Here is a 20,482-nt window from a genome sequence, read left to right as displayed (position 1 = left end):
CCGTAAACACACAAGTCACGGAAAGGAAAAAAAACCTAAGCGGGCACACAGGCCGTGAGGGGTCTGGACTGGCCCAAGAGTGAGGGGTAAGGTCAAAGGGCTTGACCCCGAGGGGCACATGGAGTGGTCCCTATTGTGCGTGTGGAGAGCAGAAAAGGGCCGCCAAGGTGACGACGACACGGGACAGCGGTGGGGAGGGTGAGAGCCTGCGAGCTGCAGATCAGCCAGGCGCGTCAGGGAGGGCGCCAGGGAAGAGGCGGCCCAGGTGGATCCTGCCGTCCCCTGAAGGCCAGTAAACGAGGGCTTGGAATTTTACACGGTGAGGAATGAGGAGAGACATTTCGCAGAACTGGCCTGGATTCTTCAAGACAGAGAAAAAAAGTCCGTGGTATGCAAGGCAAAGGAGAGGTTAGAACTGCCTGTAATCAAACGAAAGTAAAAAAAAATGTAATAGCCAAAGGCCAAGTAACACCCAGCTAGAGTACCATCAGGTAGGCAATTGACAAACCAGAATATGGACTGCAGATTAGCTGATAGCGTCAGGTCAGAACCACGTCCCTGTCCCCCGTGAATTACTGCCCTGGTTATGTAAGAGTTTTTTTTTTTTTTAATTCCCTGGCAGCAGTGGGGCTTGAACTCAGGGCTTTGCGATTTTAGGCAGGCGCTCTACCCCTGAAACCACTCTCCAGTCCTGTTATTTTTCTGATAGGGTTTCAAATTTTTGCCCCCGGGGCTGGCCTTGAACCCAAGTCCTCCTACTTTCAACTTCCGTGTAACTGGGAATACAGGTTTACACCACCAGTTGCCTGTGCTGGCTGACTTCGGAACTTGGATCCTCCAGAGCTCTGCCTCCTGAGTAGCAGGGATTACAGGTGTGAGCCGCTGCACCTGGCCACCCTTGAGCACTTAGAAACAAGGGGTACCACGTCCATGTCTTGGGAGTGACTCAGAAAGAGGGAAAAAGAGTATTAAATGGTCTAGTCACACATGTGCACATGTGAGAGACAGCCACGCATCAGAATAAGGTCAAGTGACACTGAGTAGACAGTAGTTTGGAACTGCTGGACCCGGGGAAGGTCAGAGCATAGCAGCTCCTTGTACTATTTCAGACTTTTCTCTGCATTTGAAATGATTCCAAGATAAGCGTTACAAAAAAAACCTGAAACTGGCTGTCGGCCAGAGACTGGAAGACAGCACGGTGGACGGTCGTGGCAAAGAGAGAAGGCAGAGACCTGAGAGGAGGCTGGGCACTGGCCTTGGGGTCGGGGGAGGAATATCTTGAGACATTGTTTTGGGGTGCTCTGGGTTCCCCTGCAGTCTGGGGTCGTAGCCTTCTGTCCAGATTTCAGTTTACGGTGGGAGGCATCCCAGCTCAGCTTCCCTCCTGTACTGGGGTTTGAACTCAGGGCCTTGTGCTTGCTAGGCAGGCCCTCACCCCCAGCTCCCCCCATCTCTGCCTCGTGCATAGGTGGGATTATAGGAGTGAGCCACCTCACCAGCCCAGCTCAGCCGTCGGAGGCAGGGTCCTTGCGTGGGTTGACTTAACTCACCGTGTGGGGATGGAGCCTTGAACACGCTGGGCAAGCGCTGACCACCGAGCTGCACCCCCAGCCCAGAATCAGGGTCCTGGTTTCTGGCAGAGGCCTGGCGTCGTCTCGGGAGGAAGTCACCGCCGTTCCTGTGAAGGCGCCCACCGTTGTATCTGAGGTGCTGGGCTGGGGTCGAGGTCTCGCTCCTCCACTTGCTGGATGAATGTCAGCTTGGTGGGCCTCAGTTTTCCCACCTCTCAAGTGGGTCCACCTGGCTGTAGGCCGTCTAAGTTGCCGTGACACCTGGGCCTCTCTGCGGGAGTTCCAGCAAAAGTGATCTCTTAGCGGTCTCAGTTATTAGGCAATGAGTCACAAGACCCTTGAGGCCAGTCCAGGCCTCTCCCAGGGCCTCTGGAATGCCATACTCACTTCCTCTGGCTGCAGCCTGATCTTCAGCCTCAAAGGACCCAACCTGAATTAATCTTTTCTATTTATTTATTTTGGCTTGGGTGCTGGGGATCAAATGCAGTGACCTTTTTTTATACATTAAGCTTTGTACCTACCACTGAGCTATGCCCGTAGCACCTGGTCATTTTCATTTTTTACTAATTTTTTTTTTTTTTTGGGGTGGGACCGGGATTTGAACTCAGGGCTTCACGCTTGCAGAGCAGGCACTGTACCACTTGAGCCACACCTCCAGTCCATGTTGCTCTGCTTCTGTTGGAGATGGGGTCTTGGGAACTATTTGGCTGGCCTCTAATGGCAAACCTCCCAATCTCCGGATGTCAGCCTCCCAAGTAGCTGGGATTACAGGCGTGAGCCACCAGCGCCCAGGTTGGGTCTGAGGGTTTTTGCATGGGGCCACCCTCGTCACAAGGATAGGTAGGTTACAGGCATGCACCATCTTTTTTGGGTTTTGTTTTTGGTTTTAGTTATTGGACTCCCTGCCCCTGTCTTTTCTTGGCGATTTCCTTCCTGGAGTTTTCCTTCTTCCTTGTCCTGGCCGGGTTGCTTGCTGCCCAGGCCTGTGGAGCCCTCACCTGCCTGTCCGCACCTCCTGTTTCCCGTTTTCCCTCCTCGCTTGCGTAGAGTGCGCTCTGCAGTGGCTTTCTTCAAAAGAAAACGTTAAGAACAAATCTTCTCAGGCCTAGCCTATCTGAAAGATGCTCAGGTCTCACGTGGGTGGAATTTTGGGACTTTTTTTGGTTTTGTTTTGTGAGGCTGGGTCTCGCTGTGTAGCCCAGGTTTGCCTTGAATCTGTAATCTTTCTGCCTTTGCCGCCCAGGTGCTGGGATTACAGGCATGAACCACTATGCTCTGCCTTTCATGCTTTCTTTTGACCTTGTCCGTCTCACAAGCAAGAAGATCCCCCAGTTTCTTGTGTGCTTGGGTTTCAGTCAGCTGCACCTCTCCTGAGAGCTGCGTTTTAGGTTCAGACTGAAGTCTCGAACTCAGATCCTGGTCGTCCCTTTGGTACTGCACATCCCCCAATCCGAGCATCCATGGCTCCGGCCTTCCAAGTTAGGTGAGGGCTTGAGGGAGACTCCGATTACTCTCTTGGGGCTGAGGGTGTGGCTCGGAGGAAGAGCGCTTGCCTGCCATGGAAGCCCTGGGTTCAATCCCCGGCACCTCAAAGAAGGTAAAAACAACAGTCCCAGTCCTCAGCTCTGTCTTTTGCAGTCTGTCCAGGGACAGGGGCTCTGTCCTGCCGTACCTCCTCCCTCCTCCCCTGCCTCCTCCCCTCCCTGGCGCTAAGGTGGCTGGACCAGGTCGGGGGGGCATGCAATCAATGGGAAATCTCAATTTCCTTAGGAGCGAGCATCTGGGGCCTGGGGACCTGGCTGGGCGGACATGTTTGTGTGTCACAGGCCACCTCTGGGAATCCTTTCATTGAAATCCGAGCATCTGCTTTGAGAGACCTGGTGTCTGCTTTTGGAGCAAGGCAAAGTCCCAGCCCCCCAGATTTGATGAAGGGGGATAGTGGGGGACAGGAGCTGGGAGCCCTGCTCAGAGGCACGCACCGGGTGGGGACCAGGGGGGGGACCAGCTCCTGCCTCCCTGGGCCGCAGCAGGCTGGTCCCTGTGCGGTGCCAGCGGGAACTCCAGATCCCCAGCGTGGCGCTCAGATTATAAGCCTGGGTAAGCCTCCTTACCTGTCACCCCAGCCTTGCGCGCTGTCACCTGGAGAGGGAGTCTCACAAAGGGTGGAGGCACCCAACATAGCGGCTTCCTTTTATTTTCCTGCCTTTATTTTACTTGAGTAGAAAGGCACAGAGAGGTCGTGTTACCTGCCCATGGTCACACAGCCTGCAAGGGAAGCATCTGGAAGTGAGGCCTGAGCTCTGTGCCAGACACCTGGGGAGCTGTTGGGGAGCTGGGGCGGTGGTGGTCGTTGATAGAAGTTTTTGTTCCTCTGGCTTGTTTTTATTTCTTTAATTGCTTTGGCTTTTGCAGATATCAGAATGCACGGAGATTGCTTACAGTGCCTGTGTTCGTTGGTTACTGGCCGCCCTCCCCCACCTGCTGGCTTTTTTTGGGGTGTTGTGCTGGGGATAAAACCGGGGCCTCATGTCTACCACTGAGCCCCGCTTCCCCAGCCGAGGGGCCTGGCTTAAGGAAAACTTTAAATACTGCAGTAAGCGTGGCCGAAACTGCACATCCAGTTGCTAGTATGAATATCTGTCCATCCATCCGCCTCTGTCATCTGTCCGTCTGTCTGTCAACCATCTACCTTCCTGTCTTTTAACAACCTGAACCCACCAGTGTGACCGTCACCAGTGCTGGTGGCGTGGCTCACATGGTGGGCGCTTTCCTCCCGTGGGCAAGGCCCTGAGGTTCTTCCCCACTACGGCACCAGATAAACGAATAAAATAAAGTAGAAAAATACCCAGAGGCCAGAGATTGGAGGTACCTGGTTTTTTGTTGTTGTTGTTGTTGTTTGAGGCACTGGGATTTGAACTCGGGCCCTTAGACTTGGCTGTTTGTTGGGTTTGTTTTGAGGCAGGGTCTCTGCTCTGCAGCCCAGACTGGTCTTGAACTCGTGCTTGTCCTTGTGCTGGGATTAAAGGCATGCATCACCATTTCTGGCTTGAAAAGTGTGCTGAGAGCCTCAGTTTCCTTATGCGAAGAAGGAATGAGTCCTCCCAGCATGGAGGGGGGCAGAGAGACCCTGGAGTGACCCCCCCGACACAGGGGCCTCAGGCCGCACCCCCTCTTCCTTAAGCGGTAACTGAGCACTTACTGAATGCATAGTGTTGGACAGAGCCAGCCACTGCCACACAGTATGCAAACTGTGGCCAAATGTGACCCGCTTCCTGCTCTTGTAAACAAAGTGTTACTGAGCACGCAGACGCAGCGCTCCTGGAAGAGGAATGGGGTGGATCCAGGAAAGCCTGTGGTCCATGGTGGGAAGCCACGCTCGGGGAAGGAAGGCTGGGTTGCACCTTCAAATGGTGGGTCAGGGATGGCTGCTTTCCCTTGGCTGTCACAGGACCTGGGACAGGAGCGAGGGTTTGTGCAGGACGGGGTGCAGTCTTCCTTGTGTCTGGAGGGAAGGTGGATCCCAGGCTGAGGTGCTCAGGTCGTCATTCCCGCTGTACCTCAGCTACGTCATACAGCTGTGCGACCGGCGGCAGCTGACTGCCCCGGTCACGGACCCCACCTGAACTATGTGTTTTCCTCTATGTGTACCTGTGACCATTTAATTTGTAACAAATGCACAGGCAGAGTGACAATGAGTAATAACAGAGTAACTAATAAAACTCATGTGAACCTGGACTCTCAAAATACACTGACCAGGAGTGGTGGCACACGCCTGTAATCCCAGCATTTGGATGTGTTTTTCAGCATAGGAATTGAGCCCTGGCCTCATGCATGCCAGGCCAGCGCTCTCCCATGTGAGCCAGGCCCTCAGCCCTAATTTCGGCCCGTGGGAGTCTGACATGGGAGGATTTTGAGTTGGAGGCCAGCCTGGGCTCTGTAAGGAGCCCTTGTTTCAAGGAAAAAACAAACAAACAAAAAGACCAGACTCAGTGGCTCAGGTCTGTAATCCTAGCTGCTTGGGAGGTGGAGATTGGAAGGGAGTTCAAGATCAACCTTGGCAAAAAAAAGTTCGTGAGACCCCATCTCTACCAATAAAAGCCACGCATGGTGGTAACATGACTGCCACCCCAGCTATACAGGAAGCATCAACAGGAGGATCACAGTCCAGGGTGGTCTGGGCCTAACTGTGAGACCCGGTCTCAAAAATAACCGATCAGAAAGGGCTGGGGGCTCAAGAAGTAGAGCACCTGCCTAGCAAGTGTGAGGTCCTGAGTTCAAATCCCCGCACGACCTTCCCTTCCTCCAGTCCCAGGAGGCCTTCACGATGAGGTCAGCGCCTTAACGAGAGGGTGGCGTATACAGCCCAGGTACTCTGCACGGAGGGACGAACCACTTCCGCGGTGCAAAAGGCAGGGTGTAGCCTCATTTCCTCAGCTGCTCAGATCGCTTGGAATTTGAAGTTCACGCCTAGAATTTCCCATTTAATCTTCGTGGACTTCCTGGAGGAGGCGGTGCCCCAGGAGTGGAGGAGGCAGGCGGCCAGGCCCACCCTCTGGTGACCTGGCTGTGAAGGGAGGGCGAGGTCTGAGTGAGTCCTCCTGCAGGACAGCCAGGCTCCCAGGAGCCGGACGGTGGCGTCGGCGCCTGGCACGCAGCGCCTGGCACGCAGTCCGGCGCGCAGCGAGAGGACTTAAGAAAGTTCGTTACTGTTTTATGAACGTTGTTACGTGTTTGCACAGGAAGTGGAAGCATGTGAGGATGTCCTCTCTCTCCCTCTCCCTCTCTCTCTCTCTCTCTCTCTGTCTCTCTTCTTCCCTCCTTCCTCCTCCCCCCCACTCCCCTTCCTTTCCTTTCCCTTCCCTTTTTCTTATTTGTTAATTGACTGACTGCACGCTGGAGACGAGCGGAGCCCAGGGTCCCTCACGTGCTAGGCGAGCCACACCCGTGTTTCTTGTTTATATTTTTGGGGTGCTGGGGATGGAGCCCTGGGCCTTCTGCACGCTAGGCGGGTGCTCAACCATGGAGCTGCGCCCCAAGCCGCCAAAGACCTGTGTAACTCCTGCATCCCAAACTGTGACGGCCACGTGGGAGCTTTTCTGAGCCTCAGTTTCCCTGTCTGTTGGACTTGACCTGTTTGGGTTTCGAGATAACGCGGGATCCTTTGGAGCATTTGAAGGCTGTGAAGTGGGTTGTGGACTTGGGGACTCTCCTAGTTGGATGTCCCCTTCTTTTCTAGGGAAACACAGCCCTTTTGGTTTTGATGATTTTACAAATGGAGTCTTGCATTTACCCCCAGACCTTGAGTGGGATTATAAATCTGAACCAACACACCCAGCTTTTATTAGTCAAGATGGGGTCTCACTGTTTGCCCACGATGACCTCAAACCGTGATTCCTCTGATTTCTGCTTCCCAAGTAGCTAGGATTGCACACACGTGCCACCGTGCCTGGCCTTGTTCATGATAGGGTTTCAAGAACTATTTGCCTGGGGGCTGGATTCAAACCCAGATCCTTCTGACTTCTGCTTCCTGAGTAGCTGGGATTACAGGCGTGAGCACCGGCACCAGCTAGCTGCAGGTTTTATAGACATGAATAATAACAGCTGGCAGTTACTTGGTATCTCTTGCCAGACTGGGGCCCGGGCGGGGACAGGCCGGGCTTCCGCGGCCGGGCAGGAAGAGCTGGTGCCTGAGTGATGTAAGCTGTTGCGCAAAGCCGGGGCTGTGGCTTCCGGAGCTTCCACGCCTGCTGCCACCCGAGGAGGAAGCCAGGACTGGGCAGGGCTCCCGGGCCCTGCTGTCCCCGGCCCGGGCCCCATGTTTGAACCGATTGGCCACCATGGCCCTGGGGCCCGAGGGCTTGGCGCTGGAGTCTGGTGAGGGCTGTGTGTGGGGTGGGCTGGACAGGGGCCGTGGTGATGGGCAGGTGGCCCGGGGCTGTCCCTCACTGCCCTGGCTTCTGCTGACTGTTCTGGGGACCAAGGTAAAGCCATCTCCCCCAGGAGGACCCTAAAAGACCTGGGTGGACGTTGTGGGGTCCGCGTCCCTGCGTGTGTGGCTGGGCTGGGGTCCGTGAGCTCCCTGTGGGCCGGACCAGGACACCTGCACCGTCTGTGTGTCCTCTGCAAAGTCGCTGAACCTCTCAGTGCCACCTGCGAGCGTCCCCTCGAGAGACTAGACGGGGTCTCCAGGCGCTGGGCGAGGTCTCCCCCTCCCCGGCCTTGTTCGGGACCCGGCAGCCTCCCCTGGAGGGCAGAATTGGGACACCACAAAGGCACTCTGTTCACCATTACTGCCGCTGTAAAAACCGGCGTTTTCATTCCTCTGTTAAGCGTGTCCCCCTCTTTTACCTGTGGCTTTCAAATGCGGGTTTTGTTGTTTTTTTCCTTTTTTTTGAGGCAGGGTCCCTCTTGTAGCCCAGGCCAGCTTCTACCTGCCTCAGCCTCCCTGAGTGCTGGGATTACAGGCGGTGCCACCACACCAGACAAGGGGAGGCCTCTTTTTACCCAGTCTGTGTATGAGCACCGTCACCTCACTAAGGAAGGCCCTTTGGCCCAGAACTCACGCCCTGGCCTCTGACTCCTGAGGCCTGCCAGGGTCTTCCTCGGCAGGTGGATATTTAGAGGTTGGGGGTGGTCCTAGGCGGCAGTGAGGGGGTGTCCTGTTGGGTGTGTGAACCTCGCCAAATGACGGTGGAAAGAAGTGGGCTCAGTGTCCTTCTCAGTGTCCTTCCAAGCAGCTGGTCACCAAGGCTCCCGTAAGCAGGGCTCGTGTTTGTGGAGAGCCAGTTCTGGGCAGAGTACCCCCATTATTTGCTCCTGATTTGACCCCTAACATTGGTGGCTCAGGGTGGGCTCTGGGCTGTCCAGTTTTGTGAGTAACAAGAACTTACTGTTCCTTGGTTGTGCGATCCAGCTCTTCCAATCTCCGGGCCTCAGTTTCCCCATCTGAAAAGTGGGCACACGGGGCTGACCATCACTTCCAGGGCTTGTGCACATCCAGGGCTGCTCGGGGTCCTGGGAACAGCCTGTCTCTTTTGACAGTATCGCCCCAGGCCTGGGCGCTCTGTGGGGCCCAGAGTCCCCCACCTCTGTCTGACCCCCACCTCCTTGCTCTGTGGCCCTGGGAGGTCCTGCCCCACCCCTCCAGGACCCCTGACTTTAGGACTCGGTTTCCCTCTGTGAATAGGGAGGAGGCTGCCCCATGGGCCTGGCTGGTTGACAGCAGGGATGGTGCAGTCTTTGGGGTCCTGTGGGGGAACTCTGGGGATGAGGCTTGCCGGGTGGGCTTTCTTGTGCCTGTTTTTGTCCCTGAGTTTTCCCCAGCCCTGGGAGGGGTTGAGTGGATGAGACCCGTCCTGTAGCTGAGGGGCTGGGGGGTCAGGGATTTTCCTGGGGCCTCCATGCAGTTGGAGGGGGTGAGACGGGGGTCTTGGCATGGTGGGCCTGGGTGGTGGTGGCCTGTTTGGCTGCCTGACAGCCCCCTTTTCTCTGCAGGCGAGGCCTTCTTGGGCAGTTTTGTGGCCAGCGGGATGGGGCCCTCGGCCTCATCCCAGGGGAGCCCTGTATCCCTGCCCTCTGACCTCTCGTTCCGCTCCCCCACGCCCAGCAATCTGCCCATGGTGCAGCTGTGGACCGCCCATGCCCACGAAGGTAAGGAGCCTGCGTGCGGGCGGGGCTGAGGGCTGCTGGGCTGCTGTCCCTACCCTACCCCATGGGGCATTTTCTGTCCCCAGCACTTGTGGTGTCTGCCCCTTACCTCTCTTCTCCACCTCCAATGATCACCACTCTCGGTGTGGCTCATGGGTCCAGCTCTGCCCTATTATGCCTTTTTCTTGTTGCCCCAGGACCTTTGCATGTGCTGCTCGTCTGCTTGCAGTCCCTTACCCCTGCCCCTTGCTGTCTCCTGACCCTCTTAATGGGGGGCCAGCTCAGTCAGCCCCTCTCTCCTGACCGTTCTGTGGGGACCAAAGATTGACTTGTTTTATTATTCCCAAACCATTGATTTTGCGGTGGCGAGAGCTCTGAGGGCAGGTGTTTTCTGAGCCTGATGTTTTCCCCAAGCCCGAAGCTGAAGGATTTGGACAGACTGAGCACCTGCCAGCACCTGAATCTGTCACCATGGGCTGTGTGCAGCTGCATTTCACCCATGAGGAGGCATCAGATAGGGGCAGAGGTGTCCCTGGCCACAGGACCCCCACCAGGCCTGATGCCGTGGTCCTTCCAGGGCCCTGGGGCAGGCACCAAAATCCTGGAAGCTGGGGGACGGGGATGCACCCTATGTGGAGGAGGCTGTCCTTCCTCTGTGGGGTGCTAGCCACAGGCCCAGGAATGGTGGCCCTTGTGGGCTGAGACCTGCTTGAGTCCCCCTCACTGTGGCTGGCCAGAGCAAGGACTGCAGAGACTGGGAGAACACAGGCCACCTCTGGTCCCTGTGTGCCACCAACTCGTTCCTTCCTGAGGCTGCCTTTTGTCTTTTGCCCACATACCCTGGTGAATAGTAACATATGGCAAATGCTGACATGACTGTCCCCTTTGGGGCTGCATTCTTTTATTTTTTTTTTTTTGGCAGTGCTGGGGTTTGAACTCAGGGCTTCACGCTTGCTAGGCAGGTGCTCTACCACTTGAGCCACTCCCACAATTCCCCGGGGGCTGCATTTTTGAGCTCATTTATCCTCAGAACCAGCCCTGGGGCGTGGGACCAAGGTGCCTATTTTCCAGATGAGTGCAAAGGGACCTGAAGCGACCGAGTGTCGGTTTGGTGATTAAATAAGCTATTATTGCCAGGTGGTGTTTTGGGATTTTTGATTGTTAATGTCACTGTCAGGTGATTGTGTAGGGAGACACGGACGCTGGGCCAGGAACAGGTCTTGTGTCCTTGGTTTCAGAATGAGCTAGGACAGGGGGAGGGAGACCTGGGTTCCTCAGGGGGCTGCAGTAGGGCCCCAGGCCCAGGCGGAACACAGAGGACTTGTCCCTGCAGGGGTGACCAGCAGGGTTCATTACCTGTGTGCTCTTAGCTGTCCTCTTCCCGCCTGTGCCCAGCCGTCCCCCATTCTAGGCACTGCTGGCAGGTACCTTTTAGGGACAGCCACAGTGGTTTGTTACCAAAGAAAAGAAAATCCTGTAGGAGGCAAAAAAGTGGTGCAGCTCTGCTTTTTCTCCTCCCCGACCCCCAGGCTTCTCCCACCTGCCCAGCGGGCTGTACCCGTCCTACCTCCACCTGAACCACCTGGAGCCCCCCAGCAGCGGGAGCCCTCTCCTCAGCCAGCTGGGCCAGCCCGGCATTTTTGATACCCAGAAAGGTGAGGGGGCAGGAGTGGGTGGGACTGGGGGGTTTTGGTTCCTGTGATGCTTCTCTGAGCCCCCCTCCAATATCCCAAGCAGTTCCCCCTCCCCTTTCTTTGGTGGGGATTGAACCTGGGGCCTCTTCAATGCCAACTTGAGGCATACCCCCAACCTTTTTGTTTGTAGTTTGTTTTTCTGACAGGGTCTCTTGCCCTGACTAGTCTGGAACTCCTGATTCTCCTGTCTTCAGCCTCCTGAGTAGTTGAGATTACAGGCATGCCCCACCATGCCTGGTTGTAGCTTTGCTTTCTAAGACTCTGTCCTAAGATGCCTTTTTGAGCCCCTCAGCCCCTCAGGGTCCCATTGCTCAGTGGGTTTCCCATGCACTCTCACTTGTTTAAGCCCCCTGGAAGGTGCTTTAAAACCACCCTGGGAGGCTCCTGTAATCCTAGCTACTTGGGAGGCTGAGATCAGGAGGATCAAGATTTGAGGCCAGCTGTGGCAAATAGTTCTGTAGACCTCATGCCCCAAAAGAACCAAGAACAAAGTGGACTGGAGGTGTGGCTCAAGCAGTAGAGCGCCTGCAAAGCCCTGAGTTCAAACTCCATCCCACCAAAAACAAACAAAAAAATCTCACCGCTCTTGGGCATATAAGGAAACTGAGGCTTAGGGCAAGATGTCAACTTGGCATTTCTAGAGGGTGACACTTTGCCCTATGGGGAGTGTGTGTGCGTGTGTGCTTAGCTCACTTGTGTCCTCTCCTCTGCAGACGGTTTCTACCTGCCAGCCCCGGGGGCTGCAGGTGTCCTGCACTCTCATGCACCGTCCTCCAGGACTCCTGGCAGCGGTGGTGGCAGTGGCCACTCCTCAGGTGCCCTGGCCAAAGGCTCATCCCGGGAAGGAGCCACCAAGGAGCGGGTGGGCCGAGGTGGGGAGCCACCCCCGCTGTTCGGGAAGAAGGACCCAAGAGCTCGTGAGGAGGCTACAGCGACAGGGCCACGTGGCTGTGTGGTGGACCTGACCCAGGACATAAGGGTGGAGGGCCGCCAGGATCGGGGACCCCCGCGCCTGGCTGAGCGCCTGTCGCCTTTCCTAACCGAGGCCAAGGTCAAGGGCGCCCTGCAGCCATCAGCACTGAGCTTGTGTAATGGTGGTGGTGGTGGTGGCGCAGGGGACACAGGGCTGCCACCTGCTCTGGTGGCTGAAGCAGCAGGTCGTGGAGGAGGCGCCAAAGAGGCCACCCGGCAAGACGAGAGCGCACGGCTATTGCGGTTACCTGCGCCGCGCCCTGGCGGGTCCCCACTGCCACCGCCGCCACCGCCACCACCGCCCCCCAAAGGACCCTCTGCGCCCCCGTCCTCGGCGCCCGCGGGCGTCTACACCGTGTTCCGCGAGCCGGGTCGGGAGCACCGCGTGGTGGCGCCCACCTTCGTGCCTTCCGTGGAGGCCTTCGACGAGCGCGCGGGGCCCATCCAGATCGCATCGCAAGCGCGCGATGTCCGGGTGGCCGCCCGCGACCGTGAGGTGGCCCGACCTGGGGTCTTACAGGTGCCCCCACCAGGATCCCCAAGGCCTGAGGTTTTGCGTGAAAAGAACTCAGTGATCCGCTCACTCAAGCGCCCTCCGCCACCACCGCCGCCGCCGCCACCCAGCGATGCGCCCTCGGCGCCCCGCGCAGCGCGCGCCTCCCCGGACACGCGCGCCGCGTACCTGGCGACCAAGGAGCTGCTGAAACCCGAGGTGGAGCCGCGTGCCTGTGACCGTGACCGTGACCGTGACCGTGACCGTGCGCCCCGAGGCTCCACCAAGCTCTTCGGCTTGGAGCCCGTGCGCCCCCCTGCGGGACCCGAGCACAAATGGAAACCTTTCGACTTGGGCAACTTTGCCACCACGCAAATGGCCGTGTTGGCCGCGCATCACCACCACGCTGCCGCCGCCGCCGCTGCTGATGAGGCCGTGGCCACCTCCAAGAAAGCCTATCTGGACCCTGGTGGAGGGGCGCTGGCCCGGGGTGGCCGCCCCGGTGTCCCCGAGCTGCACCCCGGAGCGCACGGGCCTGGAGAGGCATCGGCCATGCAGAGTCTCATTAAGTACAGCGGCAGCTTTGCGCGCGACGCCGCCGCCGTGCGCCCTGGTGGCTGTGGCAAGAAGAGTCCCTTTGGAGGGCTGGGGACCATGAAACCCGATCCTGCTCCCACTTCTGCGGGTGTCCCCCGAACTCAGGCCCGACTCCCCCATCCCGGAGGCCCTGCAGCAGGTGGAGGCCGGCAGCTGAAAAGGGACCCCGAGAGACCCGAGAGCGCCAAGGCCTTTGGGCGCGAGGGTGCGGGTGCCCAGGGGGAGGCCGAAGTGCGACACCCGCCCGTGGGCATTGCTGTGGCTGTGGCCAGGCAGAAGGACAGTGGGGGCAGTGGCCGACTGGGGCCTGGACTGGCTGACCAAGAGCGATCCCTGTCACTGAGCAATGTCAAAGGTAGGTCCTGGGTACTTTCTTAGTTTTCTTTTTGGTGGCACTAGGATTTGCACTCAGGGCCTCAAACTTGCTAGGGAAGGTGCTCTACCACTTGAGCCACTCCCTCACCCTGTGTGGTGGTGGATATTTTTGAGATAGGGTCTCTAGAACTATTTGCCCAGGCTGGTTTTGAACCTTGATCCTCCTGCTCGCTGCCTCTGGAGTAACCAGGATTACAGATGTGAGCCACTGCACTCCTACCTTCATCTTCTCAGTCGCTGAGACTACAGGCCAGCAACACTACAACCAGCTCATTTTGCTAATTTTTTTTTTACTCAGGCTGGCCTCGAACTCTTGCACCCAGTTTTCCTTGCTTTCCTGGCACCTTTAAGTGTCCCTCTGTTGAGAGCGTCATTGCCTTCCTCAGTGTGCGTAGAGAAGGCTGTGCAAGGTGCAGAAAAGGAACAAAAAGCACCGTTTTATTTTCTTATCTTTCCTGGAAATCGTTTTCCTGGACTTGTTGCTGTTACCCGCAGAGCTGCTGGCTGGCGAGGCCCGGCAGCTGTTCCCCTATCGCTGCGTGCACGGTTTCCCCTACGGTGGCACGCGCTTTGTAAGCGTCATTCTTTTGTGGCCTCTGATTCCCTGTGGAAAGCACGCACCAGCAGACAGCATGCTTAGGTCTCCGTTCCCTGGTGGGCATTTGAGGCTTTTGAGCTCTGATGTTTTGTGTTCAGAACATTGCATGGAATATTTTTGTGCAGTGTGCACCTCCATGATATTTTCAGTCATTTTCCTAAGAATAGAGGGCCCTAGGAAGAGACTCACCTGAAGTGCTAGAGCAAGGTGTAAGCTGACCCCATCTCACTTCACTGTTCCGGTGGTGCACAGCCAGCCTGGGGGCCTGGCACCTAGTAGGTATTGGATAAATGACTGAATATGTGTGATAGGTAGAAGCTAGGGTTCCAACTGGTTTTTTGTTGTTGTTGTTGGTTTTTGGTGGTAATTACGAGGCAGGTGCTGTACTACTTGAGTCACTCACTCAGCCCTTTTTGTATTAGTTGTTTTTCAGATAGGGCCTCGCTTTATGCTCAGGCCGGCCTGGACTATGACCGTCTAAATTTTGCTTCTCATGGAGCTGGATGACAGGCATGCATCACCACGCCCAGCCATTGCTTGAGATGAGGTCTTGCGAACTTTTTGCCCAGCTGGCCTCTGAACTGTGATCCTCCCATCTCTGCCTCCTGAGCAGCTAGGATTGCAGGCGTGAGCCACTGTGTTTGGCTTTCTGTGTTCTTATGGATTGACATTCAGTACACAGAGGACTCTTTAGGTAGTTGGCTTTTTCTTTTTTTGTCTTTTTTTTTTTTCTTAAATTTTTTTTTTTCTTGTGGCGTAATGGGGCTTGAACTCAGGGCCTTCACCTTGAGCCTCTCCACCAGCCCGTTTTTTTTTTTTTTTTTTTTGGTGAGTTTTTTTGAGATAGGGTTTCATGAACTATTTGGCCAGGGTGGCCTCGAACTGTGATCCTTTTGCTCTCTGCCTCCTGAGCAGCTGGGATTACAGGCGTGAGCCACGGTGCCCGGCTAAGCTGCTGCGTTCATTCTGGAAGGGTGGTGCATTTCTTTTAACTACAGCAAGGTTGGCTGTTGTTCTGGAGCTGGATTTTGGGTTGGATTTCCTTGTGGTCTCACACATGTGCCTGTTGAGCCCCTCCTGGATTTGGGGGCCTTGATGTTCGTGGCGTGTGTTGCCATTTGGACTTGATCTGTCCAGAAAAAGGCCTGTTTGTTGATCGGACGACCCGGCCTGTGGTTCGTGGCGTCCACAGGCCGGCTGAGGGCCTGGGAAGTCTGTGTGCAGCTGAGCCTGGGTCATGTGGCTTCTCAAATCAGCCTCTTCTCCAGCTCTGGTCCCTTCCTCACCGTTGACCCCAGGCCTGGGCTTTTGTCCACCGTACCTCGAGGCCGCTCGCTCCAGCTCCCGGGCTCCACTCCTCCAGTTTTCAGCCTGTTTTCTCTTTTTTTTTCTTGTGGCTGTTTTGGGGTTTGAACTCAGGGCTTTGCGCTTGCTGGGCAGACCCTCTCTCACTTGAGCCGCACCCCCAGCCCTTTTGCTTCCGTTTTTTTTTTTAGACAGGGTCTGTGTTTTCGCCCAGGGTCTGCCTTAGACTGTGATCCTGTCTCTGTTCCTGAATAGCTGGGATTATAGGTGTGCACCATGTCGCCCAGCTGCACTGGGACCTTGTGTCCAGGTCTCCTGGTTCCTCCTGGGTCCCTGCCTCCCTTGGCCTGGCTCAGGCTGCCTCTTGAGCTCCGGGGTCTGCTTCTGTGTCTGGTCCCTGGGGTCTCCTCGGTCCTCTGTCCCAGCCATTCTCCAGATGATCCAGGAAGGCCCAGGGTACCTCACCTTTCTGCAGTCCACCCCCTACCTCTGGGTTGCCGTCTCTGGCTGATCCCTGGATGCCCCCGCATCCTCAGGGAACCTCAGAGCCTTTGGGCTTCGAGTTAGAAGCGAGGCTCTGTCTGCAAGTTCTCCTGACTAGATTGCTGCTGGCTGAGTGACGTATAGTGGATGGTTGTTGACTGACTGACTGAGCCCATTGTCTGGGCAGAGATGTCTGGATCTGAGACAGCTGGGCCTCCGACCGAGGGGGTTTTTAGGAGCACCTGCCTTAGTCTGGGCTGGAGGGGGTTGGAAGTGGCCAGCTCTGGTGGACAAGCCGTCTGCTCAGAGTTTGAGGCTGGGGACCCCAGGGGCTGTGCCACATGTAGTATTGATATGACAGCGCTCTTGGCGGGGTTCCCGCCTATCTCCGAGGGACCCGTGCCGCGGGGTCGTGGTGAGTGTGCAGCGGAGAGGGGGAGGAGATGGATGTGTGCTCCAGGTGGGTGGCTGGGCTCTTTCTGTCCCCAAGAGGAATCCTCTAAGAAGTGGCGGGTTTCTCTCTCGGCAGCGTGGCCCCAGTGCTGAGCAGCCTTGGCGGGGACTGGGTGCCCTGGGGTCCCGGTGTTTTTCTTCAGTACTGGAGTTTGAACTCAGGGCCTCCACCTTGAGTCAGTCCACCAGCCCTTTTTTTTGTGCGATGGGTTTTTTCGAGATAGGGTCTCTTTGAACCACGATCTCCTGATCTCGTGGCGTGAGCCACCAAGACCTTAAACTCTCGGTCCTCCTGTCTTGGCCTCCCAAGTGCCGGGATTACAGGTGTGTGCCACCCCTCCCGCCTTTATTGAGCGCCTCCTCTCCGTCGGGTGTAGTGAAGGGGAGACGTAGACAGCTATGACTGGGACATTTCAAAGCCGAGTAACGCAGTCTGGCAGAGCAGAAAAGAATAGCTGCTTGCCGTGGTCAGTACCCTGAGGGAGGAGAGGTGGTCAGGGAGGGCTTCCTGGAAGTGGTGGCTTTCAAAATTCTGGTTGAGTAGCCCAGGGGAAGGGCCCTGGGTGGAGGGAACAGTGTGTGGCCTGGAGGTGTGTCACGCTGAACTGCTCTGTGAGGTGATGATTTTAGCAGGGCTTATAGGCTACGGGGAGCCACTGAGGGGTGAGGGTGGAGCTGGAGCCCAGCCCAGAATGGGGTGAGGTGCGTCAGGCATGCCGAGTTTCTTTGAGAGACCAATGAATTTGAAGGGTGTAGCCTGGTGGTGGGGACAGTGGCTGTTTTGATCCTGCAGACAAGTACCTGGTGGCAGGTGGTGCCTGGGACAGGAAGTCCCTGGGACCATGGCAGGGGAAAGGACCAGGGAGGGCAGGTGGCTTAGGTTCTGGGAGTCGTGTCTGTCTGTCCGGGGGGAGAGGAGGAAGCGGAGGACTTGCCCTGATTTCTCCCCACAGCTGCTGGACTCAGGGGAGGCCCTCTGTGCCTGAGACCTGTTGCTTGTCTTCTGAGCCTCAGTTTCCCTGGGTGGTCCATGAGCAGAGCCCCCCTGGTCCTGTCATCCTGCTCATTTGTCCTGCTTGAAGGGGCTTTTATGGTTTTTTTTTTTTTTGGTGGGATCAGGATTTGAACTCGGGGCTTTGTGCTGGGTAGGCAGGTGCTTGAGTCAGGCCCGCAGCCCGGCCGACTCAGCACTGCTGGCTGCTTGTGGCTGTGTGGAAATGATCTTGCGGGAGGACCAGGACCTGCCGTGCCCTGAATCTGCCTCCCTGTGCTCCCGATGGCAAAAATGGGGATTCCCTGATCTCCCAGCTGTTCTCACCATGCCTAGCATGCATGAGACCCCGTGTTCAATCCAAAAAGAAGAAGAAAGAAGAGAAAGGAATAAAAAACGTGGCAGAGCTGGGCATGACACAGCTATAATCCCAGCAAGCTCGAGGCCCTGAGTTCAAACCCCAGTACTGCCGAAAAAGAAAGAAATTTCACGGAGGCTCCCTGTTGTCCCTGGCCTACCTCCAGAGCTTCTGGGTGGCCACTTCTCTAGTGATGGGTCCCCTTCCCCCATGCACAGCTGCCTGGCCGCGCCCCCAGCATCCTGGTTTTCATAGCTGTGCCCCCTCTGTGGGCTTCTCTCTGACTTGTGGGTCCCCACCTTCCGGGAAGGGGCCCGGCATTCCTGAGGTCGTCCTGGGGTCTCTGTGTTTTAAGGCCTCCTGATTTTGGGGGTTCAGGCAGAGAGGTGAGGATGGAAACATTCAACAGTAGCATTCCAAGTTGGATGGACACCTGGCCGGGCGTTGTGCACACGCCTGTAATCCCAGCACCTGCGAGGCTGAGGCAGGAGGATGGTGACTTCCAGGCCAGCCTGGGCTACATAGCAAGATCCTGTCTCAAAAAACCAAAACCCCATAAGGGTCCGGAGTGTGCGCTGTCATAGGCCTTGGCAGGGATGCCCTGCTGGGGCCAAGTCCCCAAGGTGGCTGGTGGTGCTGTTGGTTGGGTGTCCAGGGCCGGGGATGACCACACTGTACTGTGACTCTAGCCACAGTTGTCCATGGAGGTGACAGACAGGCTTTTGGGGGCAGGGGGAGGATGCAGGTGACGTTACCTGGCGCGGAGACCCCGTGCGGGTTTGAGGGAGCCCAGTGTGTCCGAAGGACCTGGGTTCCAGGGTAAGGAGCCACACGGCTGGCCCCGGGGGGTCCCTGGGGGCTCTGGGGTGCAGGAAAGGGAGGCCGGGGCGGTGAGAAATGGGTGAGGAAGCAGTGGGGGGCTCACGGTCACCTGGGGCCCCACAGGGCACGGCCGGGCGGATGACGACTGTGTGGATGACCGCAGTCGACACCGAGAGGAGCGGCTGCTGGGGGGACGGCTGGACCGTGACCAGGAGAAGCTGCTACGGTGAGGGTTTGGGGGGCCGGGCTGGGGGAGCCGTGGAGGCCAGGACAACTGGCAGCTTCCAGATGGGTTTGTCCCCCTTGACCACCAGACACCGTGGTCCCAAGACCTCGAGGTGTCCCCATGGAGGACTCTGATCCTCCCCGTCGGGCCAGGTGGCCCTGAGGTCCCCTCTAGCCGATGGGGAAGGCCCTGGGCTGTCCACGCCTGGGTGTCTGCCTGCTCCTGGGGTGGGTCCCCTCCTTCTTTCCCAGGTGACCCATGTCTGTCTGTCTTCTCCGTTCCAGAGAGAGTAAAGAGCTGGCGGACTTGGCTCGTCTGCACCCCACCAGCTGTGCTCCTAACGGCCTGAACCCCAATCTCATGGTGACGGGGGGCCCGGCGCTGGCAGGCTCGGGGCGCTGGTCGGCTGACCCCGCGGCCCACCTGGCTACCCACCCCTGGCTGCCCCGCTCGGGGAGCACGTCCATGTGGCTCGCAGGACACCCCTATGGTGAGTGGGCAGTTGGGCGTTTGGGGGAAGGACAAAGGAAGTTTGGGGCAGGTGCCAATGCTGGAGGCTGGTGGTCCCCCTGCAGTCAGGGGACACCTCTGTCCACTTCCCCCTGGAGGCCCCCATAGGCTCGGGCAGGGACGCTGGCCAGGTGAGGGGTTGGGCTCGACCCTGGGGTGGGACAGGTATTGGGGGGCCTCCTGGCACTGACGTGGGCCTGGGGTTCTCCTCCTAGGTTTGGGTCCCCCACCTCTGCACCAGGGCATGGCTCCCGCTTTCCCACCCAGCCTGGGGGGCTCCCTGCCGTCGGCTTACCAGTTTGTCAGGGACCCCCAGTCGGGTCAGGTGGTGGTCATCCCCAGTGAGCACCTGCCTCACTTTGGTGAGTGACTCCCGTGTGGCGGGTGGGGGGCTGTGCTGGCCTCCTGGGGGTGGGGGTGACAGCCCAGCAGAATGCGGTGGGGACAGAGGGGACAAAACCCTGGAGTCGTCATTTCTGTGACCTTGTACCCGGACTCCCACAAGGATAAGCCAAGCAGGGAAGCCCAGGGTGGGGGTGGGGTGCTGGGACCCCCATTCTGGTGTCCCCATCCCTCTGGTGACCTACTTTGCAGAGCCACGGTTGTGGCTTTGGTGTGCTTCCGCGGGTTGGTGTGGTCCAGCCGTGAGCCTAGGGACATCCCACGTGGGGGACGGGCAGGGCCGAAGTTCCCTAGGCCTGGGGTGTAGTGTTTCTGGTCCCAAAAGTGAACGGGGGCCTCAGTGTCCCCCCCCCCCCGTGAGACGAGTGAGTCAGGGAGAGGGTGTGGCGTGGATCGCACGCGTCCGTGCTGCCCACTGTCACCCTGTCCCTGCAGCCGAGCTGATGGAGCGAGCTGCGGTGCCCCCGCTCTGGCCGGCCCTGTACTCGCCAGGCCGCAGCCCCCTGCACCACGCGCAGCAGCTGCAGCTGTTCTCACAACAGCACTTCCTGCGCCAGCAAGAGTTCCTGTACCTGCAGCAGCAGGCGGCCCAGGCCCTGGAGCTGCAGCGCAGCGCCCAGCTGGTGGTGAGTCCTGAGGCCGACCTGCAGAGCCTCCATACGGTGGCAGACGGGGGGCCGGGAGAGGACCAGAGGGGCACGGAGTCAGGGAGGGCTTCCTGCAGGAGGCGGCATCTGAACAGGGATCGGGGGAATGGCATGTGCAAAGGCCCTGCAGTGGATGGAGCCCAGCAGGGGTGAAGCCAGATATTAGTGAAGACACCAAGGAAGAGGTGGCCTGTGTCCTGGCGATATGTGTGGACTGGACACTAAAGGGGTCTCAGAGGGTCTCTCGCTGTGGGACCCCAGCCTCGCCTTTTCTCCCTCGTGGCCTCTTGGAGCAGGTTAGGGAAGTCTGGCTCACCGCCTGCCTCCTGGTCCTGAGC

At 57.7% G+C, this 20,482-nt stretch overlaps 1 protein-coding gene across 8 annotated transcripts in view; it reads left to right on the top strand.

Moving 5' to 3' along the window:
• Positions 1–20,482, top strand: part of Tnrc18 (trinucleotide repeat containing 18) — a 70,672-nt gene that overhangs the window by 5,487 nt on the left and 44,703 nt on the right. For 7 of the 8 annotated variants that reach the window (XM_074075487.1, XM_074075484.1, XM_074075482.1 and 4 more), the window contains exons 2-8: positions 9,066–9,221; positions 10,748–10,873; positions 11,626–13,329; positions 18,483–18,585; positions 18,870–19,075; positions 19,311–19,457; positions 19,933–20,123. In XM_074075487.1, the coding sequence (XP_073931588.1) occupies positions 9,101–9,221; positions 10,748–10,873; positions 11,626–13,329; positions 18,483–18,585; positions 18,870–19,075; positions 19,311–19,457; positions 19,933–20,123 (2,598 nt within the window). In that variant the 5' untranslated portion in view covers positions 9,066–9,100. Of the gene's footprint in view, positions 1–7,213; positions 7,446–9,065; positions 9,222–10,747; positions 10,874–11,625; positions 13,330–18,482; positions 18,586–18,869; positions 19,076–19,310; positions 19,458–19,932; positions 20,124–20,482 lie in introns of those variants that run through there. The other variant, XM_074075486.1, reaches the window with a different exon arrangement.

The sequence above is a fragment of the Castor canadensis genome, chromosome 6, assembly GCF_047511655.1.
Source record: "Castor canadensis chromosome 6, mCasCan1.hap1v2, whole genome shotgun sequence".
Lineage (NCBI taxonomy): Eukaryota > Metazoa > Chordata > Mammalia > Rodentia > Castoridae > Castor > Castor canadensis.
The sequence above is the reverse complement of the archived record's forward strand: the minus strand, read 5'-3'. Positions and strand labels throughout refer to the sequence as shown.